The sequence below is a fragment of the Sparus aurata genome, chromosome 7, assembly GCF_900880675.1.
Source record: "Sparus aurata chromosome 7, fSpaAur1.1, whole genome shotgun sequence".
Classification (NCBI taxonomy): domain Eukaryota; kingdom Metazoa; phylum Chordata; class Actinopteri; order Spariformes; family Sparidae; genus Sparus; species Sparus aurata.
In genome coordinates, this window is record NC_044193.1 from 6372442 (window position 1) to 6398705 (window position 26264).

Below are 26264 nucleotides of genomic sequence, written 5' to 3' on the forward strand. Positions count from 1 at the left end.
GGCTCAGTGCCTGTATGCTTGGTGCTAATGAGGTGTCAGCTAGCAGGCTGCATGCAGGCGGCCAGGACAGGAAGCTGGTCCAGCTTTTTAACACGTCTGAAGGAACTGATTGGATGGGCTTATTAGCAGCCTGCAATAGCCACAGTCACTGGATTTGTGTCTCTCATTTGTCAGAGCATTTCATTTATTGATTGCTGATTGGGATTAGATAAATTCACACTTCTTCCCACTGCTTTTCATACATGTACATGTGCAATTTTCTTTTGCTGGTTTGTTTGTTTATTAAAAAAGCATAAACCTCAAAAGATGTACTTGTTCAAAATAAAGATTTAAACAATCTTAAGTCAATCAATCAATTTTAAGAAATTTTCTACAAAGAACAACAAAAAATGCCTCCAAAAGAACTCACAAATCATCGCTTTGAGTAACACTTTCAATGCCGGGTTGTAACTTGTAATGGAGTATTTTCACAGTGTGGTATTAATACTTTTACTCCAGTAAAGGAGAATACTTTTTCCAGCTCTGATCGTCGGATCTGTTCGGTTGCGTTCCGTCTACAATCCCGGCTGACCTGTCGGAGACATTGTGTACGACATGTGCAACAAACACACACACAGTGAGTGCAGCACACTCACTTTTCGGAGGACAGAGAGGGGTAAGAGGCACAAGGCTCCTCCCTGAGAGTTTGTGAAAACATTCCAGCAAAGTGAGGGCAGTCAAAGAATTGGAAACTCTCAGAGCGGCCTCCGGCTCTCTCTATCCTCCTCACCTCCTCGGCACATGTAGTCGCACAGTGTGTTAATCTCTCAGGACAGGTCTGCAGGGGGAAACAGCCCAAGGAGGGGAAACCTGAAGAGTCCTCGAAAAAACCTGGACGGACAAAGAAACTCAGCTGTCCTGTTTATCGTCTCACAATGAAGCTGGTGTTAGTCCTCCTTGTTTCCACTGCCTGGACCTTCACTGGAGCCCAGTATTACTACCAGGGGCTGATGGATTATCTGGAGAACAGGTTGTTGGCTATCGAGGTAAGAAGAAATGCCCCTTTAAATGACTGATAATTCATCAATATGCTGTAAAAAGTTCTAAGAGAGACCTCTCTGGAGTTTTCTTAACATGATAAATAGCAGTTGATATTTGCGAGTCCTCCTCGTCCTCTTATGTGAATTTTAGCTAACGCAATCCAATTAATGTGATGTCTGCCCAGCTCATCACCCTCGCAGGGGCCTCTGGGGGAAATATCAGTTGATGCACGCAATGCGCAGCTTCTGCCCGGCAACATTACAGTTTCCTTCAGCCTTTAAGACAATGACACAACAATAATGAGTACAAGCTGAACCCTTTGCTGCCATGGCATCGAACATCAGAGCAGCCTAATAGAAAAGACGTGTTCTGCAGAGGTAGAATAAAGCTGCGTTACAGCACAGGGCCTGGGGGAAGCAGCGAAACACTGAGAGTTCAGTACTGTGTGCTGAAGGAAGCTTGTAAGACAGAAACGTTTGTGTAAGGGGAGGACTTTTGTTGGCTCCAGGTGAGTGTGTGGTATAAAACGGAGGATTACACGTCTGGTTACCTGAAGGGAGTCGTTCCAGCAAACTCTTTTAAATGCATTCTTTCGGAGCACATTTCCAAAGCTTGGATCGTTTCCTTTTTCATCAGCCTCTTGGCTGCACACCCCCCCCCCCCCCCAAAAAAAACAGAAAAGAGACAGTCTTATAACTGTAATCCACATGAAATGAATTGTCTATTTACAGCTAAATCCTGCCGTCCTCGCCCCCTGTGGCCTCCCTCCAGTCTCAATTCCAATATGCTGGCTCAACTTCTTGCCTTGACGTGCGCGCGGCAATTCATCAGCAAGTTTTTCATTGGACTTTCATTTCCATTTGACCACAGGCCCACCGCGATGCACGGCGAGAAAATGAAAACCGAGACAGGACGAGACAGTGGAGGATGCGTCGGTTATTACATCTGGCTCTGAATAATTTACCTGTCACCCCGACTGTGTCAATCACTACACCGGGAAACTGTGCTGTATTCTATCTGGTCACGGTTATAATGCTTTGATTGAAAAGGGTCATGGCGCTGTTTGAGATTTATTACGGCAGGCTACGCGACTCCACAGCCGTGCTGCCGGCTCTCTGAGGCTGCTAACAGCTTTATGCTAACACGCTAGCAACGTGAATGCCAACATGCTGCTTTGCAAGTACAGTTATCATGTTCACCATCTTGGTTTAGTGTCTTAGTGTCCAAACGCAACGAATTCAGAGGGTTATCAGTTTGAAACATATTTGATCATTAACTTACTGTAAAAGAGCGATTTGTAAGAGATGTCTACTAAAGTTAGCACGCTAACCAGCCAGTGAGACCGTATAGTAAGAGGTAATAGTCTAAAAAGCCCTCCTAGTTTCAGCTGGGAGATGTAAAAGAAGAAAATTTGCTACCTGGTCAAATCAATAAACAAGATACACTCAAAATATGTAAAGAAGGACGTATTTAAACACTGATTTTTTTTCTTGCCAAACAGAAACAACACACTGTTCACCGTCTGGATTAAGGTTTCTCTCTTTTACCAAACTAAGATGAGCGACAATCACCTCAGGTTGTAAGATGTAAAAATATTTAGGCTCTACTTGCCTTCTTTTACCCACCGCTGATGTCCAAATCTCTTGCTCCCCGTCCTGCCCTTGACCTCTGCCAGCTCTTCTCGTCCCTGAAGCCATAGTCTTGGTCAGGACCGCTGAAAACCACCTCCGCGCTGTATCCCCTGTCATCAAAATGACCTCCGTCGGTCTTGTCCACTCATGTCAGGATGCCAAACCCAGTAGAGCCGGGCCCCACTGCTTGTGGTGACGGCCCAGACAAACTCTTTGGCCCACTGAGCCATGAGCTAATTAGCTAACCGTTAGCTAGCTACAGCCAAGAAAAACAAGGAAAGAAGTTGTTGAATGCTGGAAATGGTATGCTGCCTCTTATGTTTTTGGATCTACTTAGTCATATTCTACAAATTACACCTTTTGAAACTTGAGATACTTATGTTCAGGGTTAGGTTAGGGTTTCCATCAGCCTATGCTTTACTGTGATATACTGGGGCTAGGCTAAAATGCGGATGTTAGCATGCCAACACACCAGAACTATAATGGTAACATGGAAAAATAAAACCTGTCAAACGTTAGCATGTTAGCAAGGACGCTGACCGTAACATTTAAGTCCAAGCTACGCTACACAGCCTCACAGAGAGGCCAGCATGACCTTTAACCCCTGAATCTTGTAGCTGGCAGTTTGTGTGAAATAACTTGTTTTGTGCTCTGCCCGTGTCTGATAGGACCGAATGCAGCTCTGGCACGATCAGTCCCACCGCTACCACACAGAGCTGCTGGATTTCAAGAAGCTAACCGTCGAGGCCATGGAGGGAATAAAGAACGAGCACGGCCTGCTGTTCAAGGACCTCGAAGGAGCTGCGCTGCGAGTGGACCGGGTCGAGCGAGAGATGGACTATGTGGAGACCCAGACTTCCCCTCGGGCCTGCGCGAATAAGGCAGACAAGGTGGTGGAGCAGGGAGCCTGGGGGCTGCAGGAGAGCAGAGGGGAGGAAGAGGAGGAGGAGGACTGGGAGGAGCTGTACTCCAGAGTGTCTGGTGAGCTGCAGGGAAACGTCCTCCGCAGGATCTTTGATCCCTCATTTCCATTCTCGACAGCCCCGTCAGAGTCTGTATAGCGTATATAGGCTGTATGTTCCACTTGAGGTTAAATTTGGAAATTCACATCACGCCAAGATTACACCCACCCACCCCACACTTTTTTGCAGACTCGCTGTCTTGGAAAAGCCATCCCACTGGAAAATGGGAAACAAACACAGCGCTGTTACAAGTCATTTAACGGAGTGCTTTGAGTCAGTGGGCAGTCATGTTTTCCAGGAGAAATGTGGCCTCGTTCAACTCATTTATTTCAGCAGTGCCGCTCGTCTGTTTGTGCTGCCCGAGCACGACATTTGTCATGATAATCTTCAGTCTCCCAAAGAGCGCCGCGGTAAACAACGCAGAGATGTGACTGCTGCACTGAGCGGTTTACTCTGGATACACAGGGACTTATAAACCCTTTTTTAAAAGCTTCACATGGAAAAGTTGTAAAAGAAAAATCACATTTTAATTCCACGGGACGCGTCAGACTTTACACTGGCAGTTTTCACCGAATGTGCCCATTAAGCAAAAGATCTGCATGAGCCAAATCCCAGCAGGAACATTAAAAAAAAAAAAAAAGACTCCTCACACAAAGCGAATGAGGGAAAATATTGATTTCTGTATTATCCTCGCTGACTTAACAAGACGATCGATAACGCATTAATTCAAGAATTATGCTGTAATAACTTAAAAGCTCAGAATCGTAATGCTGCTCATGCTCCGTATAATCAGGGGGAGATTTCTCTCATTTCAAATACATATTGGATGATAGCACAATGCGGCGCGAGAGGCTTTCTCTGTTGCTGAGTGTCAAATCTCCTGTTCCATCTGGAGCCGTGTCTCTGCAGAGAGGAGGGACAGGAAGCTGCCCCGAAGCTGCAGCGTTATTCTCCGAGCTCATGTTCGCAGGACTGAGCTCTGCACACAGTGAGCCATTGTGAACGTCTGCGAACTGACCTAAAACGAACTTTACCGCATTGTAACGGACCCTTTTTTTGTCAGATTTGTGAGCATAATGCTAATTTCGCCCCCCGGACACACCGGGGGAACGTCCTTTGTCCGTGTACATGCATGAAAGCTCTGTATTATTAATCTCTCTCTTCTTTTACAAAAAGCATCCTCATGTTGTCTGTGCTGCACTAATACATCCTCTCATAATGAGTCTGTGTCCAATTTCCCCATGACTGCTTTGAATTTACCTTTTCACGGAGAGCCAGATACTCACTGCTGCAGGCGGCCTGATTTCTGAACGTCGGGCTGCAAATACAGATTTCATCTGAAGGGAGAGCACTTCACCGAAACATGTTAATGGAAACAAATTGAGGCAGCTGAGGATCAGAGTCCAGGTGATGTAATTATGTTAACACACCTGTGAAATATGTGATTGCAGAGAGCGGCAATGTGAAATATGTTGCAAAGACATGAAATTCAGGGGTGTGGATTGATGTCGCAACGATGTTTCTCTCTCAGCGGCGACTCGATCGCCAGAACAAATGTTTGGCAGTGGACAAACCGCAGATACCGCAGTGTGATTATGATCTGGTGAGAGTTCGGCACAGCTACCACTCGGTGAGGGCGAGGGAGGGATCATGTTTTGACTTGAGCTGGAAATTGTTGTGAGGTCTCCCTGGAAGTATCCCGTGGTTTCGGCCTTTTACAAATGTTGAAACACAGTCTGGATCTGCGGTCGCTGGCTTCCCAGTCTGGTTGTCTCGCTTTAATTCCACCTCCATCCCCCTCCAGGTCCTGATTATGAAAGTCAGTTATGGGAAATGTCAGTGTTGTAGCCATGTATGACACAACTATTGTCGTCTTGGTACGATTTTTTTCCCGTACGTTTCTCCCACAGGGAAGCTATTCCTGTAACCGGGTTAAAGAAAGAAATGTGTCTCCCCGTGTGCACCACAGCCTATAATCTCTAGATATTGATAAGAATTGACCTTTTGTTTTGCTTTAATAGATATCTGAGGACGTCTTTTTATTAGTCTTTCAAAAGCGTAAAACACAAGAGCATCGCGGGCATGAGAGGAGTGTTTCACGCTGTGTGTTTCTCTGCACTGGCTGCATGTCCAGCTAACCAGCTCACAACCTAATAACAGCACTCTGACCTTATTTCTGAGGCCAAGTAGCACAGCATGAGTAACCACATTAGTTTGTGGGTTTACGTAAGTAGTTGTAAGTAATTACCAGGAGCATCTACTGTGTCGTTCCTGTGTTTGACTCAACCTTAGACATTGGTGCTCTTCAGGCTTGGTTAGTTGATTTTAGATTTATCTGAAAAACTGGCAGCAACAGCACAACAGGACAGCGAAATGTAAACCTGAGCATGGTTTATTTCTTTAAGCACAAAAGCATGATTCTTCCTTTGTGGTCTCTCTCCCTGCAGACTGTGTGGAAATCATCTCTGGCATCAGATCAGTGAAGATCCTGAAGAGAGTTGGGAGCCCCAAAGGCATGTGGACCAGAGACCCGAGGTCGTCCAAGGTTTACGTCTTTAACGGGACGTCGGGAGACGACGTCTACCAGTTCGACTCTGTCAGGGACTTCTCCCGCTCTCCTGGCGTCACCGGCAGCCGACGGCTCGTGCTTCCCTCTGATTGGATCGGTCCCGGCAGCGCTGTTTATAACGGCTACTTGTACTACATACAGCAGGAGGCTGATACGGACGTGCAGGTGGTCAAGTACGACATGCTGAGCGGCTCGATGACAGATATCGCCATGTTCCCCGTGGAGAGCCAGGCTGCTGTGTATAGCCTCAACCCAGAAACCGCAGCGGACCTGGCAGCCGACGACGAGGGCCTCTGGCTCCTCTACGCCACCAGCGACAGCGAGCCAAACATCTACCTCGCAAAGATGGACCCCGCCACGCTCGATATAGAGCAAATCTGGGACACCCGCTGCCCACGGGAGAACGCAGAGGCCGCTTTTATCGTCTGCGGGACCGTCTACGTGGTTTACAACACCCGCCTGGCCAGCCGCTCCCGGGTCCAGTGCATCTTTGACGTCAACGACATGGTGATCAGCGAGGAGGCCCCGCTGCTCTACTTTCCCAGAAGGTACGGATCCCACGCCAGCCTGAAATACAACCCCGAGGAGAGGCAGCTCTACGGCTGGGACGACGGCTACCAGATCATTTACAGACTGACCATGAAGAGGAAACTCCTGGTCTGACAGCGGGGGAGCGGCGGTGTCGTGTTTTTCAAAAGGCAAGGGGTGAAAAATAGGAGCAGCGAATTTGTTCCGAGATACGCCAAATTCTTTCCTGCAGTCGATTTTAACACAGATCAGATGTAACATCACACATTTCTAAGGAAATCAAAGGGCTTTTGAACCCGTCAGTCACTTATTTCATCCTTCATCTTACGTGTGTAATATAACAGGGAGAAGAAGAAAATGCCACTCTGTTAATTAGAGGCGGTCTATGCGGTGTGTCTGTGTGTGTCCTCCTTTCATTTGGTTTGGCCGTTTGATTCAGGCGAAATCTAATTTCCTTTTGCGCCTCGCTCTCCCTCCGCTTGTTAAGCCAGCGCCTGCGTTTGTCACCGCGAGTTATAAAAAAACACACACACACACAACGACGAGTGCATTTTGCATAAGTCTTTTAATCAAAGAAAAACAAAATCATGTCACAGAAACTGATAAACACATCACATCCCATGGGAGGAAGAGAAAAAAAAAACAACAAACTATTCTCCGCTGTTGATTTTTTTAGACTCGATCAAACCCAAAAAAAAAAAGAAAAGACAGTTTGTGGCGTAAAGACTGTAAATCTATTCTCAGATACTTCTTATCACACACTGGGTCAACTCGTGATTGTGAGTCTCAATTAATGATCTAAAAGGAACTCGTGTGATCGACTTTTTTGGTCTGAACTGAACGACTCGTTGATATCAATCACCAGAACAATTTTTTTCTCAAACTTTTTTTTTTTTCTTTTTTCCTTTTTCTCTATTAGTACAAATACAAAAAATGCTCAATAGAAAATTGGAAATTCAGTGCTATCGTAACAGTTGGAAGGGATACAAGATTCATATCAAGAAACGTTTACAATATATTAGGCAAAGCTGAAGGAGGGCTTCGAGAAACAGTCCATTAACCGAGGCGATGGATTTAACAGGTCTCCTCGACTATGAAAGAACACACCACACTGTCAGAGAAACATATGACCATCATAAAGCACATGAGGAGACAAGAAAGGTTGTTTTTTTAAATTATTTTCAACCACTTTATTCAAATCTTTACACTAAATTTAAGAATTAACAAGGAGGGGTTTCACCATCGCAACAACCGTGTGAATCTCAGACGGCGCAGTGCCGATGCTGTGATGGATTTGCGTCACGCGCGGACGGTAACGCGCTGACTCATCCTCTCTGTAACAAGGGCCAATTAGAGAAATGCCACTGCTCTGTAGACGCTGACCTGTCCACCCATCAGCTGCCCCCGCGCTGTCGTCTCAGAAACCTCGCGTACGTACACACACACACACACACCGAGGCACTAAACAGCTCGCTACTCAAGGCGGAAATGGCGAAAACAGATCTGTCGAGGGTTTGGTCTGCTGAATGCATCTGGCCGCCCCCCCCTCTTGACGATTTTCTCCCAGACGTTTTCACAAACTCTGTGATATATGGAGTCTAACCGAGGGCAAGCTCGAGCCAAAAGTATTACTCGCCCTCTCTCTCCGTCCGCTGAACGAGGCACCGGCAGTCTGGACGAGCCGAAGCCGCTGCCAAGAACATTTTCACGTATCAGATTAAAGATGCTGCGGGGCTGCTGTTGAGATAATAGGGACGCTATTCAATAAATGGTCCTCATATCGAAAAGAAATTATCTGTACAAGCCTTACCAATATAATCTGTGCATGTCTCCTGGCGGGTTTCCTCCTGCCTGATATCACTCTGGCTCTCTAGATGAACATTTCCTGGCCACAAATGTTCCGATGGTATCTGCGCTCGCCAATTACAGAACACCAAATCTACTACGACTGGAAGGTTAACCTGAAACTTGAAGAAACCAAGTTATGATGTTGTAATCACAGAGATGTATGGAGCCTCTACTGCTGATATTTTTTAAATCAGAACTTTGTGAATGTGTGTGTAGCAAAGGGTTTGAAAACTCTTCCCCACCATGTCGTGATAGCCTTTGTATAAATACTGTTATATATATGCTATGTTTTCATTGTTTAGAAATGAACCGACTTCCAGGAAACCAGTAACCTGACTATCAACGTAACGTAGAAACAATAAAAATCTGAATAACAACGAAGCTGGCTCTCGCAGGTGATGAGAAATTATCTTAAAAAAACGGCCAAAAAAAGTGGAAGCAAAACAAATTTAGCATATAAATCATGACGTGCGTGAAGCAGCAGATCTGTGATGACGAGACTGTTAAATTCCTTAAATAAATGTACGAAATAAACACATAAATTCCATATTTCCATTGCATTTTCTACGTGGTTATATGTCATTCGCGGTTCGACTGACACTCTCTCCTCGTGTAATGTAGGGGAATTAGAGCCTCCAGCTGTTTATCTGGATTAACCAATTCTATCAATCGCATAACGCCAGTGGATAAAAATGTATGTAATAAAATCTGGCTTGCAACTGTGACCGAGAAACAGCGTTTCTTGTTTGCCAGTTTATGTGCAACTCTGTCCTCCACCTGTTGAAGTCCAGTGCTCTGAGCTGAAAGGAAGTTTTTGCATTGAGGGAACATTGTCAGCCCATCGAGTTTGGGGTTTGTGCATTGTGCGGCAAAACAAAGAATTGCTCTTCAAGTTGATCTCATCTCATCTCTATTAAACAAACATCTGCATACGAACGCAGACATTGTGTGCAAGGTATAGGTCGATTACTAGCGACTCCTAAAACAACATGAACATCGTTGTTGACGTGTAACAATGACAGATGAACCGGATCGCTCGCAGTTTGGTTAGCTTTGAGCAGGTAAAGAACTACTTGGTTAGGTTTGGGAAAACATTGTGTTTTGGGTTAAAATCAATGTTTCTTCTGTAACTTCAGTAACAAGACGAGGCTACATTATGTAATTGACCCAACTACATGAGTTAGTTAAAAGCCCGGTTTGAGTTACATAAATCTGGCCCGGCATTACTGAAAAAGTCTTTAACTATCGGAGTGGAGAAAGTCACCAGACTCCCTTTGAAAAACGCTCAATTTTGAAATGTGATGTATTAGGAGAAACTACACATTCTTAACTATTTGTGCCTACTTCCGCAAACGTTATACGTGGAAATATTTATTTCTTTGTGTAAAAAATGTTGTGTCCATTTGTTCTCATGATGTCGGTGAAAGCCTATATTTGCATATAGAGCTGAGAAGTGAGATCGGATCACAAGTGGTCGCTCAAGACGCACGTCGAGACGCATTTAAAACACTCATCACGCTTTCCCTTTCTCTTGCAGAACACACCTGTTGTATTCGCTATTATCCTATTTATCTGTTTTTTTGCCCTGACATTGGTTGCGGTTAATTATTTTAGAGACCCCAACAAAGCTCAGATTATAACTCAAACCCTGGTTAAAAGAACTCAGTCGACTTATGTGGCTGTGCACTGAGAAACGTTATTATGAGTCACAATTAGCTCTATTTATAGTCGACCTGTATGGTTGTTTTCATATGCAGTAATTAAGAGTTTCCTCATGAAGGTCCAATTAGTAAGAATTCCCAACTCCTCAACAAATGCTGACGCTTTGGGCCGGCAGCCAACCCGACCTTCAATCCCAAGGCGTCAGTGTTTAATGAGTTGAGAATGAGACTGAAATCTAACTTTCTTACAAATTGGACCTTTAGCTCCAGTTTTCCGTTCTTTATAATGTGGATAGGCGCTGGCTACACCATGAAGCCCGGAAACAGTAGCCGTTTTTATACTGGGCAGCAAGCCGCGAAAGGGGGCCGTCCTTTTTGCGGCTAGGTCCGTGGATTTAGACAGAAGACGATAAATTGGGGGTCTCTTTTGGTCCGCCAATTTGACGCCATGGAGGATACACTTTTTTCCACCCCCATTGCTATGTAAATCCGAGCCGTCGATGTGCCGGATATTGCGTGAGGTGGGCGGAGGTGTCAATGACCTGCACTGATGTGCAACCCGCAGCCGGGGAGTTTTAAAACCAGGAAACAGCTGATCACAGCAGTCAGTCCATCACTTCATCCGCGGACGTCAAGATGAGCAACTGTAAAGCCACTGAGATCCAGGAGATGCTAGCGTCTCCTCGGTCTCTGTAGCTGTCTTCGTTGTCCACTTGTTGTTGTAGCGGCAAGCTACGAACAGTCGCTACTTTCAAATTAAAAGCCCTCCGCTAAGAACCCAGTTCTAAACTCCAGTGGGGTGCAATGTAAAGCTCTTATTTTGAAGACAAATTCGACCTGCTTCACTCTTCACGCCGATCTTCATGTCACGTCACATGTTTACGCCTACCCCAGTTGCGGCCAAGTGGCGGCTTTTTGGAATAGAAGGAATATTACACCTCCCTTTTAGAGAGACAAGGCGGCACATTGCAGCCATCAGACAATAGCTGATAGGTTCTCAGTCTTAAGTCACGTCTTCTGCCCTTGTGTTCACACATTTAAATCCTTGGAAACTATCTATTAATGCGAAACAAAACAAAAAATAGAAACCAAATTATTATAATACATTTTTCTCACCACAAAGCTATATGGAACCTCCTTTTTTTTTTATTTAAAAGCTATAGATACATTACTGTTTTTCACCTGAACAGTTACAGGACCGTAATCTTGGCCTTAACTGGAGATTTTTGTGCATTTTCTATCCGACAAAAAACAAGTTATCGTAAATAAGAACAAACAATATGCAGGGACCCAATGAAGGACTCGTACCGACGTAAACTGATATGCAGTACTTTTCTCAATCGCATCGAATGTCTTCGGAGATAATCCATTGGCCACATGTTGCAGATCAAACATCTGGATGGCGAATCCAAACACACGCTATCCCTGTACAACAGCATGAGATATGACCGGATAAACATCAAGAAAAGTTGCATGTTTCTAAGTTCAAAAAGACGAATATGTTCACCTTTGTTCAGAGTTTTTCTCAGTCATCACCAACAACAAGGCTACAAATATTCAAAATGTCAGTATTTTTTTTTTTTTTAATCTATACCTATCATTATATCTTATCTGGAGAAATGAAACATACATACAGCAACTGGCAGACGGCTTTTACATGAAACTATACACATCCACCAAAAAAGACCTGTTCAGAAAAAGAACAAGAGGAGACGGAGAAGAAGAAGAAGAGGAAGTGCTCTCGAACAAGTGAGTCTGAAGGAAAAGACGTGAGCGCTTGAGTGAGTTTTTCCATTTGGAAGAGAAAGGGTGACATCGTTCAGAAAGCGAACACCATACAGAGAAGGAGGTAAGGGTGTGTAAAGTGTGCTTCACCTGTTCACAGAAACCTCCAGAGCGCCTTTGTTTCTGTCAAAATGTCTATTTTAGGAATTGTGACTCTGCTTGTGCCTTTGTCAGGTTGTTTAACCTTCTACTTCTTGTTTATAGAAATTGAAATAGAAGCCAATTTGCTCTTGTGAACACCAATAATCCAGTTTTGTACATAAAATCTGTCGTCTTGCTGCTTGTTAAAACACACCAAAGCTGCAAAATCAAATCGCCTAATTGAGAATATTTTGGATCCGACCTCTCAGATAATTTGCTCGTGGTGTTTGATGAAACTGGAAGTACAGCAAGCTCAGCTGGGTGTTCGAAATGAATTTCAGTTTTCTGCCATTCACAAACAATAACGACTAATGGAGCAGTTTTTACATCTAACAGTTCAGTGTCGTTTTATGCTAATACGGCACTGTGAAATTCAATGAGAGCGCTGTAGAGTTTTTGAAAATTGCTTCAGATCGTCTCTTTTTTCTACCCCCGGCCGTGTCCTCGGCTTCTCTTTTTGTGAAACTGAAACCGCTGCTCTCAGGGATCTAAAATCCGGCTGAGTTTTTTTTTTTTCCCCCCATCAAAGAGTCTCCGCAGCACAAAGCTGAATCCTCGACGGTTGGAAAGTCTCCTGTGAGGACGCCGAGGTCCGTTTCACCTCGGACGTTCAGCCGGTCTCTTCTGAGGACAGCGAGGGCAGGGCTCGGTCACCACAACACCCAACATTTTCAAATCAGCGACCCCTAAAACTTTAACCCGAAAAGACTGCGCTTCACACAACTAACTGACTGACGGTGGTCCTAGATCAGTTCTTGGGAGTGCTCTGGGACTAGACTTGAGGGAGGGAGGGACAGAGAGAGAGGCATGGAGGGAGAAAGAGAGGGAGAGACAGTGGGGTTGTGTTTCTCCTCAATCAGACAGACGGGAAGTGGATCAGCAGGAGGGAGGAAACCCCCTTCTGGGCTGCTGGGTCACAGGTGGCTCTGCTCAGGGACTCGCAGGGGGCCGGGGTGAGGGGCAGGAGCCTTGGCTGTCAAAGCTGGCTGTCCTCGCCTTCCACTGCAGGACACACAGACACAAGGAAGTGATTCATAACACATATGTTGGTTTTTTTGATTTATTTATTTTTTAAATAGCACCATCACTCTCTGGTCAGTCTGAGCACAGAGCAAATATGTGTGTGGAGGAGACTGTCGGTACTCCAGGAACATGAGTAACCCATTTTTTTTTTAAGCCATTTTCGTGTTTAGCTTGGTGATGGTGCAGGAAAATAACACTAGGGCACTCATACAAGAAGCATAGACTCAATAAATAATACAGATACCCGCATAGAATCTCATCAAAAACAGAGACAAGACTAGATTCTCCGTCTCGGGTCTTTCAATTATTGAAATAATAAAAACAACAACAGAAAAAAGTCCGGGCCCTCGAAACATAACGAAAGAATAAATAAGTTAACAGAGAAGTTGTTTTTTTTTTAAAACATTATCAAATTATAATGTGTTTCAGATAAATAAATGACAGAATAAATTACAAGACTGGTTTACAGGACATTGTGAGTCATTCCCACAATGCCTTGGGGATGTAAACAGAAAGTATGCTGCCATAGATTCAGTGAATTAAGCTTTTCGCCACACATTTTTAGCCAACATTTGTTCAAATATTCGCAAATTTTCCCCATATAAGTATGCTGAATTAACTATTAGCAGCTCCTATTTGCAGTGTACCCATTTATGTTCAGGCAGCTGTCTGGATTATTTCGATTCTGAAGAAAACTTAAAAACGCAATGTTTTTAAGGCAAGTTCTGTATTTATGAGGAGCATCGTCTTTCTTTGATTTCTGGGCAGATTTGCGGATGCTTATTCTTGATGGACATCAGATATTGACATCCTCAGAAAGAGAAAGTCGCACTAAGTTTACAAATGTGTGTATCGCGTCTCTGTTTTCAGATTTGAGGCCGAAAAGGAGTCAAATTTTTTATCCACCAGTACCTTTAAGATCCAGTCCCTGCTGGAAAAACCTGCAGACCAGCACCAAAACCTGTTTGTTATGTTGTGCTGTTTTTTTTCCAGCAGGGGTGGGGCAGCGGCTCTATTGGCAGAAATGGAATGTAAAAGTCATAATTATATTTTCACGAGTGTATCATCCCCTGAAAATAAGAGTCAATGTGTTTTCAGGACTTTAAAATTGGCTTTTTATATACAGGGTTCGAACACATTTTTCAAGGTCAAATTCAAGCACTTTTCAAGCACTTTTAAGGGTCATTTTTAAGATTTTCCAGCACCTTATTGCTGTAAATTGCGGTAAAATACGTATCTAAAGGAATATATATATACTTATGATTTTTTTCTTCACTTTTTATCACAATTATGTACATTGTATTATGCTGTAAACATCTAAAATTATATTCTATAATAGCAAAAACTTCAGAAATTAATTATCCAGCCTGATCCCAATTTCGTGAAAGACACAGAGTTATAATGTCAAGCACTTTCAAGCACTTAAACTAAAATCCAAGCACTTTTCAGACCTTGAAAACACAACATTGAAATTCAAGCACTTTCAAGGATTTCAAGCACCCGTACGAACCCTGTATATATCGACAGACGGAGAGGCTCCTCCTCTGCGGAGTCTGCCATGTTTCTAAAGTGGCTCAGAACAAACTAAATACTGGCCATTGTTTGTGTTCTCCTACACTATTAGAAATGGAGGCTGAGGTGAGGGGTACTTAGTTGGTTTCTATCTGAAACCTCACTAAATCCTCGTACCGGCCCTTTTACCAGTTGTTTTAACCCCAGAACCTCCTACCATGTCTCCCACCCTGTCCTACCCGCCTGCTTGCTCGTCCTAGATGATGATCACACACGGAATACTTCTTTATAAAAGTCTCCAGTACCAAACCTACCTCCTTCTCAGACTTCTTGGACTCCAGCAGGGGGTGCCAGTGTGCAATGGGCTTGCGCGGGTAAGCCAGCATCTCGTTCCAGTGGTCCCGGCCGAGTCCCTCGGCGTGGCACCCGAGTCTCATCACACCAATGATCTCATTATGACCTACCCTGTGGGGACACGCACACACGTACTGTATGAATACATCTGACTTAACCTGACACGACATCTCATACATCAAATACTTGTTTATAATTGCAAGAAGGGCATCTCGTAATGAAAGGAGACACGAATCAGAATCCGGTTGTCCTGGCGATTCTGCGCGGCGGATCCGCAGCTGATTGTCTTCGGTGACACCAGAATTGACTCATCTTTGGACGGCTATCAAAGGAGATCTTGATGAAAGCAGAGTGTTTTGTTTTTTTTTTCCTTTGGCACGCTCGCCGGGGTTATTAGCACAACCTCATTTAATCCCAGCATCATAGCAGCCAGTCAATGAAACGCAGGAGGCTGTGTTTCAAACTGGTCTCTGCTCTTTTTATACTACACGGTAAAAGAAAAAAAAAATAAATAATACCACTCACAGTCTGACCTTTAACACGCCTGTTCTCATTCTGTCAGCTGCACTGCGTCCACTTTTCCTCTTTCCTGTTATAGCTTCACATACTGTAAATATATAAAGGTGCACTCCTGCGCTACGCTGAGGAATAATTCGATCTCCTGCAGATGTATAAATACACTCGGCGTTTCAGCAATAATTCATGTCTGATGTGGTTTTTCCGCACAGAGACATATGCTCTTTCTACTTCATTAAAAAACACAGAATCCGCAAATATGCCGATCTTTAAGGTTTTAAAAATGCAGAACACGAGTCGATTCTCAGTGTCTGCTGGCGGAAGGATTCGAGTTATGTACGTACAGGTCGTAGTCCATGACGGAGATGTGCAGGCTGACGTGGTCCATGCTGTCCGGGGGGATGTCGAAGATGATGGCCTCGTTGTAGGTGGGGTTCAGAGTGTTCTTCTTGATGCTCGTCTTCTTCTTTTTCAAACGTCTGCCGTCACATATGAGCGACACTTTGACGTAGGGATCTGATCGTGGGAACAGAAGGACGGGTGGGGGGGAAACAGTTACAAACAGGAACTGCAGATAATTTAAAAAATCATCGTGTTTTTTGGAAATAACGGAGCGATAATTAGCATGAAGAGGCTTTTTGGGGGGATTATTCAAAGAGAGCAGAGCTTTTTACAATGTCTGCCTTCACATCTTCAAAAGATGTCTGTGAAGATAAAGGCATCAGTGGCCTATTTCATCAACCAGTGTGTGTGTCTTCTTCTCTGGTTTCTACTTAAGCATGAAAGCCACCCTGGAGGACCCGGCTACAGTAATAGCGCATAAAAGTAGATGAGTCAACGCCTTGTGTAAACAAAGAAGACGGGAGGCCGCGGATAGCGTGACGGGGAGAGCTTCCTGATGAATGCCGATTTCAATCTTCATCCCTCAGCGGTAAATCGCCTCGTATGATCCATTATGCTCCGCTTCTGTCAGACGTAAGCTGCCCTGAATCTATAAACAACAAACACAAGGGTTGCTTGCTTTGCAGCCCTAATATGCTCGAAGGCGCAATTTGATAGCGGCCGGGTTTTTTTTACGACGACCGAGATTGAGATAAATAATGGCAGACAGTTAAAGCCCCCCTAAAAAAAATTCCGGGGATTAAAATGTCATTAAACACGGGAGGGGGGAAAAAAATGCCACATCCACTTGGAATTACACCTGAACCCTGGCATTTAATGCACAATGAAATGTCACATTTTCACAAGTGATATCAGTATTAGGGGCTTGGAGACAAAAACGGAGGAGCAGTCGATTAAAATAAACAGACCGCCCTGCCTCTATTTGCTGACAATGTCTTAATATCGCAAGTGTTGAATATTAATAACTGCTGAAATAAACAGAGCGCAGCTGTAGAGGCGGCTCTCCACTGTTTGCGCGCTTACAATTGGACATTCACGCGGGGGTCATTCACTCTGAGCCACTGCAGCTGTAAGTGAATCACACACACACATAAACACACACCTGAGTATCCGGTGATGTCCATGGCCTTGAGGTTCCTGCACTTGATGACGGTGAGTGTGAGTCTGCCCGCGGTGGGCAGGTAGCATAGCGAAAACATGACCTCCCCGAGGTCGACACTCTCCTGTTGGACCACACGGAAACAAAACAAAACAAATCCATTTTTCAGATTCACATTAACATTCAACACCGCTCCTTTTGATCCAGAGCGATGTACGAGCAGTGCGGCGTCTCGTCCGCCAGGTCCGCATGTGCGATCGATGGCATTTTTTATTTATAGTCAGAGCTGTGTAACTGCTCGAGTGCACAGTCAGTGAAGCAAACGGAGCAGAGGAGCAGAAACACTATATTTTATGTGCCACTGTGTTGTCGGTCATCCTCCTCAATCATTAAACTGCAAAACATGGTAAAGTTCCCACAAGAAACACAATCAGATTCTAACAACTGGGACGAATAAGCTGGATAACTGGAGCGCAGAGTAGACATAAAGCTGCGTTAAAGAACTAATATGATGTAAAATAATGCAACTTCTCAATTTGCATTTTTTTGGGGGGGTGAAGTTGCTGCATTATGAGCCTGTGGTTTGGTAACTGCTGCATTGTTTTTCTAATCAGGCACAGGAGGAATGCAGGCGTATTGTTAGAGGAACATTTCATGTTTGTTGTCTTTGTATTGTCGACAATAAAAAAAAGTCTCAACCACCACTTTGTTTAATTAAGGATACGTGTTTTTCTTACAGAGATTCGGCTGAGAGCATCGACGCCACTCCCATGTTACAGCCAGGAGGCGATTAGCTTAGCTTAGCATAGAGAGTGAAACCAGGGGGGAACAGCTAGCATGAGTACACCAGCATCTCTAAAAGCCTGGTCAGACCTGAAAATGGAAGAACATTTTACATTAATTATTCTATTAATGGTTTTATTTTGTTTTTCTTTATTTTATTATTTTATTGTTTATTTTTTGTTTATTTTATTATGCCAACCTTTCCTTTGGTGTTAGCTGAGTCGCTAATGGGCCGGAACTTATTATTTTTTCCCACTTCCTGGTTGAGAACAAACTGAAAAGACAAAAGGTAAAAACAACATACTGTATTTGATAACGCGTTAGCCCCCGTTAGATGAAAGCTAACATTAGTATTCAACCACTTTCTGATTATCATTTGATTTTATACAGGAAAGGGCGGAAATTAACTCTAAAATATTAATGCAACACTGAGTGTAATTAAAGCAGATTGGCTGATTACTGCATGTAATTGCTTTGTGGGTTTCCTGGGCAGCGAGTGCTGTAAAGACTAGAAAAGCTGCAGTGATTCAAATAGAAATGCTCTTTCAAAAATGTGATGATTCTCAATAATTGATCAGTTATGGGTCGAGGGGCAGATGGGACAGCGTCTGGGTCCAGCGTCTGGGTCCAGCGTCTGGGTCCAGACCCGTGTAGTAGTCCGCCTATTAGCGATCTCTGGGGAGGGGGGATAACTCTAACCCTGCATTTTGGTCATTTTTGCTAACAAGGTGGATGGCGTCCCTCCTCAAATCACCTACTGGCTCTAGCTTCATGATTAATGCACGGACATGAAGACGTAGGACGTAAATAATGTATAATTTCAGTATCATTTCTTCGTGACGAAATCATAAAGTTGTCAGAAAAGAAAATGTGAATCAGGAATAATCTGTAGCACCCTGCTTGAAGCACACCAGGAAGAAAGGTCTACAAAGTCGAGCCAACAGCAGCGCAGAGCTAATCAATGAGAAGAGGAAACAACAACAACTGGGCTTCACTTCAAGTCCTTTGTGTTATTAAGTTAAACGTTTCTCCTTGAAAACAATCTGGTTCAATTCTGAAAATCATGGCCGACCCTCCGATCAACTCCCCGATAAAACTGCCAAAACGGCAGAAAACGTCATTATTCTCACTGCAGGTTTTTTATTGCGTTGCCTTCTGATCATGTTCCGGATGATCACCGTGAGGAAATTAGAAACATCAGATTTACAGCTCAATAACTTCCACGTAACGTAGCACGATTACCCACATAATCAACAAGTGAATGAGTCAAGCAGACAGTTTTTTTTGGGTTTTTTTCAGAGAGCGATCCCTTGTGTGAGAATGTGTCATATAATCTAAATCACCTTAGAAACAAAACTTTGCAAACACGAAAAATTGGCTTCTTGTGTGTAGAAACAGTCGCGTTTGAGTCCCGACTGAGCTAATAGCCTCGAGTGGAGTGAAAGTCCTGTGGTCTGTCTCATGCGAGTTCTTAGCCCCATCCTATGAACAGTATTAAGGTCGCACAGACCCCTAATCTCTCCGAATGAGCTCGGTGAGAACCCCGCTGATTGGCAAATCTCCACACGTCTGTCTGAGTGCTGCAGTCTTAGCGTCTCCTCACACACACAGCTGTGCTCCGGCTTCTCTCTGCTGCGGAAGTGAGGGATTTCTCTCTGAAGGGTGTGAAGGTTCAGCCATAATGTGAGAGCACAGCAGAAATGTCAAGTGTTGTAAAAGCATAAAGTGACACTTTGATTGTCCTTGTAGGAACACAAGCTGTTTCGGTGCCAGTCAGTATCATCTGCACGGCATTAATCATGTTTTAGCCACGCTGGCAGCGACACTGCGGGGATGACGGCGTCGGTCTGTTGATCGGTCGTTAGGTCAGACGGGATTACCTTATATAATGAGCGGTTTATTGCTATCTATGAAATTTTGTAGAGGGATTCATGATTCCAAGATGATGTATTCAAATATCTTTGGTGATTCTCTGACATTTCCTCTAGAGGCGTGAAGTCGACACTGGACGGATTGTTTTGTCGCCCTCAGGATGAACTGTTACATATTTGGCGAACTCACCTCATGTTATTATTATCATTAGGGATTTATCTTTACATTTTGTTGAGGGCTATTTTGCAAACTTGACTTGACAAAGCAAGAACTGTACAACACATATTGCCCCAAACCACAGACAAAACGACCTTAAGAACTGCACAAGAACACAAGAAACACGCGATAAATAAAGCAAAAAAACAAAACTACACACTGAGGTTTCAGTCAGCTGATTCTGTGGTTCTGTGCTGCAGCACAGCCTCTGTAACCTCTGCTTACTGTCGGCTGCTGTTTAAAATTCCAACTGATAACGGCACAAAGGACTTCTTAAACTGATCCAATTTGCACCTCTGAGCTCCGACTGGCGGTAAGAGCTCATACTGAGAGTGCAGGGTGAGGGATGAATCACAAAGGATTCTCTTGGCCTGTTTTTAGAACATGATGGTCAAAGACACACTGAAGATTGTAATGATCTGTCTGACTGATGGTTTTCATCGCAGTTTGAACCAGATGCGATAACTCTCCAGAGTCATCACATTCTAATACATAAGAGTGGGGGTCGACTGATATCGCTTTCTAAAGGCTGATATTGGTTATTAGCAATCAAGGAGACTAAAAACCGATGTCCTTTGCAGTAAAAAGGTAAATCTTTGTGTCAAAATTTACCAGTTACTTTAAGATTTAGATTAATTCAGTGTTTATAGGCCATACATTGTGAAGTGTTACCAATCAGATGTTGTTGTGGGCAGGATGCTTGGTCAGAGCCAAAGTTGCACATTTTAAATTAGTTTGTTTTATCGGCAATCCGACAGAAAAATCACTGATACCGATAAGCGGAAAAAGCTGAATATCGGCCAGGGTTGATAATAGGTTTACACAGACAGAACAGGTTTGCAATTACTCTATATGATGAATTAAATCTGATGTCCAAATCAACCACTGCTGTCTGCTCATGCTGGGAAGATACCCTCTTGGATCCGGCACCTTAGTGGTGGAACGAACTCCCGTCCAAAGTCAGGACAGCGAAATCACTCGCCATCAAGACTCTAGACTCATTTGTTCAGACTTCACCTCCACCCCGCATAGCGTGACTCCAGCGGATTTAGCTCTAGCAGCACATGGCTGTTTGCTTTTATCGGCCGGTCATACTGAGACGGTATGACCGTGCATACGACGGCCGGTTGGGCACGCGGCCCTGAACCACAGGCCCGAAACATGCGCCTTTTCCAAGGTCATTTTTAAAGCGGCTGCACCTGCAGCGAAGAGTCTCTGTGTGATCATAACGACACTTACAGCCTCTTGGGTTTTAGTCACTTCCACTTGATAAACATTCTCCTCCATTCATGCCACTGATCAGCATGTACAAACCATCCCAAAATAGTTCAGTCAGATCGAACACACGTGAGAAATGGTCTGAAATCGATAACTCACCTCTGCACTCTTTATTTTAGTAATGCCTGTGTAAGTTGGCGGTATTGATGAATAGCTCTCCTTGATCTATGAACTAAGTAAAGCTCCCTCCCTCCCTCGGCTCGATATTTCTAACTTTGCAGAGTCCTTCGAAGCAGTGTCTTAATCTCACCCGAGACTTGCATTACACATCACTTCATGTTTTGTGTTTTGTTTCCACCCAGCCTCGCCATCTGTGCGTCCTTTATGTTGCCAATCGAGGATTTAATGTGAGCAAGGGATTCTGTCATAAAATCATTTGGCGGTTCAATAAAGTTTGTGTGCCAAGGATAGGCCACGCCGCTGTTCTGCCTCCTAAGCAATAACGTTGAGATTATTGAACGACCCTCGTAGAAGCTCAAGTTCAACAACTGGAGGGGGGTAAAGCTGTCAGAGGTAAAGGCTCCGTGGATGTGATGAAGTGGTGAGGGCTCTCCGGTCCTGGACACGATGCCAAAGACAAGGAACGCTTAGTCCCTGAACACGGATCCTGGACAACATCAGCACGTAACCAAGCCCGAAGAAACATGAGTCAGAAATGTTTCTCTTTTATTTTAGAGTTGTTGATATCTTGTGACTCATCCCTTAATGTGTTCTCATAAGTGACAATTATGTTTGTCGTAGGATATGAATCTGATTCATCATATCGCACCGGTTGATACATCTCCAGTCATTTGATTCACATTACCTGGAATTCAACTCCCTCGACACACTCCTTCCCGAAATCAGACACTTAGAAGACTCTAAATCTTTTGCGATTGTTTGGATTTTAAATGTTTTATTATTGAAATCACTGTTGGATTATGTTTTCTTGAAAGCTGAATAAAGATGCTCAAATGTTGCCGTCTCTGCACACTGGCAGGAGGAAACTTCAGATGGGGGAAAACTGAATCCGTCATCGATTTTTTTTTGGGGGCCTAAAACTAGAGAAAATGTTTTTTTGGGACCATTTTAGCAACACTCGGCACAAAGTCAGTTGGCAATTACATCACATTTGCATTTGTTTTTTTCAGCTCTGCATAGAAATATGATCCATGCGAGAGTGTTTGCTAACTGTCCAGACTGCATCGCCTATCTTAGAGGAGGACTAGGAGGACCAAACTGTAACTTACATTGCTGCAAGTTAAAAGTCAAGCCTTTTGTTGCCTTTTTTCCTGTTGTACCGAACTTGTACCAAACCGTGTCCTCTGATCCCTGGTGTGTATCGAACTGTGGCTTCTGTGTACCTTCACACCCTCGATTGTGCAGCGGTGCAAAGTGCAAACAGGCTGGTTGAAGTTGAGCGTAGATCAGAGCGTCTCAGCTTGTCACATTAGCCGTCTCGTCGCTCTGAAAACAGCTGATCCAAAAGCTCAACAAAAGTGTCACTTTCCTTCGTTCTGTCGCAGAACCTCACTTATTCAGTCCTAATTTGTTGCTGCTTCGTGGCGATGACTTTGTTGAGCCGATCACCTCAACACAAAACTTCAAAAAAACACAAAGAAGTCTTTGAACTACTCTTGGGAAGGCCACTGCAGAAACGTGCCTGGACTCTTATGTGACACTGCGCCAGAAACCGTCTAAGATGTCTATTCTGAGAACAATCTGAGGCCCAGTTTCCACTAGAGTACCAAAAATGTGCTTTGTGCACCGGCTACCAGAACACCCCACAGAGTACAAAGAGAATTTCAAGGTCAGAAAAATACCAAACTGTCAGAGTGCTGCCTGCGCTTGTCATTGAGCTGCCACGAACGTAAAAACCCATTTCGAAGGGCTCATTTGCAAAAACAGTTATCTCGCTCTTGAGTTACTTTCCTAAATAAGGATTTTTAATTGTGCACTCCAGGGAATATCAATCAGACTGGTGTTAGTTCATTCATTTTAGGATGGATATTATTTGTTGCTACAGCTGGGCGGACACTGTTTGAATTTTAATCAAACCTGCGTGTTGTTTTAAAGGACCTATTTGTAAGAAAAGTGGATGTTTGAGTCTCATTCCCAACTCATTAAATACAGTAATGACAGGAATGACACTCTGGGTTTCCCACCTCGTCGAAAATTGACGTTTTGGGATTGTAGGATGGATCAGTCGCCATCCCAAAGCGTCAGTTTATGATGAGTTGGGAATAAGACTGTTCTTTTTTACGAATAGGACCTTTAACTTACCCTACACCATTTAAATTTTCCCTTTTGCAGGACCAGAACCTACAACTTTTATCAAACAAGACAACTGCTTCATCAACAACTACTGTCTTTTAACGGCTCTCGTTAGCTTGGACCTGAACAAAACATCTGACATACCAGAAATTCGTCTGATCGTCTGACAGGCTCAACGTTTTTCAACTTCCTGTCAAACGAAAACCAATTATCAAGTTGGTCGATGGTGATTGATTCAGGGTTCAAATCTGTCTACCCAGTTAAAACCTCCCCCAGACTTCTAGTAAATGTCCAGAGGAACCCGACCTCAGTGTCTGGACCTTTGACCCTGGGTGCAAATGTGACTCATATGTATAGATTGTAATGCATAGTGTATAAGAGAAAAAGCCAATGGATTCTTACACTGGTGGCGTATTGGATTTCCCTCCATATGTTCGTCTCCCTGGAGAGGTCTGACGTCTCGAACAAGTTTTCCAGCACCACCTCCCCGATCATATCGTGTCGAGAAAACCGGTCAAAGTCAAAGACGCTCATGTGGAGCTTCCTGACCGCCAGCTCGTCGTAAGGCACAGGAAACTGGAAGCTCTCGCTGAATGTGGGGTTGAGTGTCTTCCGGTGGACGCGAGTCTGGAACTTCTTGCGGTCGGGCAGCAGGTAGATCTTCACGTACGGGTCGGATGTGCCGCATAAGTCCTTGGCAGGTAGGTCTACTGCCTTGAGGATGTTGACTATGAGGCATTCGTTTTCGTAGTCATACTTGAGAGAGAAGTTAATGGAGCCACAGTTTTTGCTGCTGCCGTTCTTGGACGAGTCCTCTGATTCGAGCGCCTTCTGCTGGTAGAGCTCCGGCTGGATGCGGCCGATGCTGGTGGACGTTTCCTCTTTGTCCGGCACATAATCATTTCCCAGGTCTAGACTGCTCACCTGCATCTGCCTGGGCAGGTGTCTTTTGAATGAGTTGTGCCTGCAGGGAGAGAACACACAAGAAGACAGAAAGAGAGAGTGACAGAGAATGGCTTGTGTTAAAGTGCTGGGGCGACGACGAGCGGAGAAACTGCAGGTGGTTTTTGACTTCACACATTCAAAGACGCGCCAAGCTGACCTCAAACTACTAGCGCTGACAAAGGGTGACTGATTGTGTCGCCTCGTGTAACCTCACATCTTCTGCTAAAGACTGATCAAAGACAACAGCCAATGACTAGCTGGTTCTCCTGTGGGAGGAAATAGCTCATTGCCTGTGGCTTGTTTGTATATTGTCTTTTAAAAATGCATGAGAACAATTACCCTACTATTCTCATGCCACTGTCACTGCCTGGAATACCAATTAATTATGAATTATGTCTAATTTGCAACAGTTAAAGGGGAATTACAGTATTTTTAAACGTGGGCCCTGTATTTACATGCTTCGGTGTATTAATGATTCATACCTGACCTAATATTTGGAATCGGTCCAGTAGATCACGTCAGCTGCAGCCGTGACAACAGCTGTGATGTAAACCTTTGGGGCAACTGCAACTGTCAAAGTTACAAGTTCTTGTTTTTGCCACAGGTTGAGGTTGTTTTGGACCTTTTTGTTGAATAATAAAATCCTTTTTCCAGCCAGAAACGCAAGTCTTCAAGGAAAAGTCTTCCTCGGAAATCTCAGGAAGTTGACGGCAGAATTGGAGTGAAGAAAGTTGGAGAGAGGAGTTTTGAGCACACCTAAACAGCATTTTCTCACTTTCCAACCTGTCAAATACAGCCTGGTTTCTCTAGCATCCCCTCTAGAACAGTAGTATAACGAGCGAGAGGGTCAAAGTCTGGGAGTGGGTGGGTGGATCATCCACTTCCACTTTCCCTCTGGCGACTGGAGCTCCTGTCTCATTTGTGGCCAAGAGTCAAGAGTGATTTGTGTTTGATTTATGTATTAAATAAGTGAACGTATGTAAATAATGTCACATATTTGTTACGTCACTCACAAAACGTACATTATTTGAAACCAAGGTAATAATAGTCTTTTCTTTACCCCAAACAGGTAGGCTTTGCGCCCAAACATAACCAAGCCGCAACCATTAGACAACGTTAATAACACTCCATAAGTTATATTATGTCATATTAACAATTTGTCTGTCAACCGATGTTTATTGTGTATTATTGCTAACAGAGCCCTTCATGTACAAATCTGAAGTAAGATAGGTAGGTAGAGCGTCATAGTTTGAAGTGCTAGGGCCAAATTTGACGAGATAGGAGTGAGAATGTGTTGACCTCGAGGAACTGCCAACAAGAAGTCGTGATTGAACTGATCATTGAACTGTAACAACTCCCCCAGAGCAAGACTTCTGCTTGACCCAAGACCTGTGTATCTGGTTACAAATAGGGTCTTATTATTTAACATAAAGGTTAATCTATGCAGGGAATCTTTTCAGTTGTCCAGACACGAGAATAACAACCTCAGCGTGTCAGTGACAAAAATAACCACTTCTGCTACACAGTTGCCCCAAAGGAGAGAAGTGCAGATGTATCTCAGCTACCAGCTGAGGCAATCTAGAGGGCGGATCCATAAACTTTTTGGCAAATATCACTGATTTACACACCAAAACATGTGAATATAGGGTTTAGGTTTTAACATATTGGAATTCCCCTTTGAGTAAGACACAAGTCTTCGAGTCCAAGTCTCAAGTTAATCCCATGTCATGTTTTCTTCGGCAGGTCAAGACAACCTATTCTAAAATTGGATTCAATTGAATTTTATGTTAATCTCTTTTAATTCACAACTCATCTTGTCTCAGATCAAGTCATGAGTCCAAGTCAATCATTTTCTGTCAAGTCAAG

At 43.9% G+C, this 26264-nt stretch overlaps 2 protein-coding genes across 4 annotated transcripts in view; one reads left to right on the top strand and one right to left on the bottom strand.

Moving 5' to 3' along the window:
- Positions 1 to 653: 653 nt before the first annotated feature.
- Positions 654 to 9107, top strand: olfml3a (olfactomedin-like 3a). The gene is made up of 3 exons (XM_030423966.1): positions 654 to 1025; positions 3320 to 3632; positions 6061 to 9107. Exons 1-3 carry the CDS (start codon positions 915 to 917, stop codon positions 6843 to 6845), a joined length of 1209 nt encoding a protein of 402 aa, XP_030279826.1. The 5' UTR covers positions 654 to 914; the 3' UTR covers positions 6846 to 9107.
- Positions 9108 to 11343: 2236 nt separating this feature from the next.
- The window catches only part of syt6a (synaptotagmin VIa), a 67519-nt gene continuing 52598 nt past the window's right edge, over positions 11344 to 26264 (bottom strand). For all 3 annotated transcript variants that reach the window (XM_030423799.1, XM_030423800.1, XM_030423801.1), the window contains 5 exons: positions 23856 to 24417; positions 17055 to 17175; positions 15895 to 16066; positions 14995 to 15145; positions 11344 to 13147 (listed from right to left, as the gene is read on the bottom strand). In XM_030423799.1, coding sequence (XP_030279659.1) covers positions 13076 to 13147; positions 14995 to 15145; positions 15895 to 16066; positions 17055 to 17175; positions 23856 to 24417 — 1078 coding nt within the window. In that variant the 3' untranslated portion in view covers positions 11344 to 13075. The remainder of the gene's footprint in view (positions 13148 to 14994; positions 15146 to 15894; positions 16067 to 17054; positions 17176 to 23855; positions 24418 to 26264) is intronic.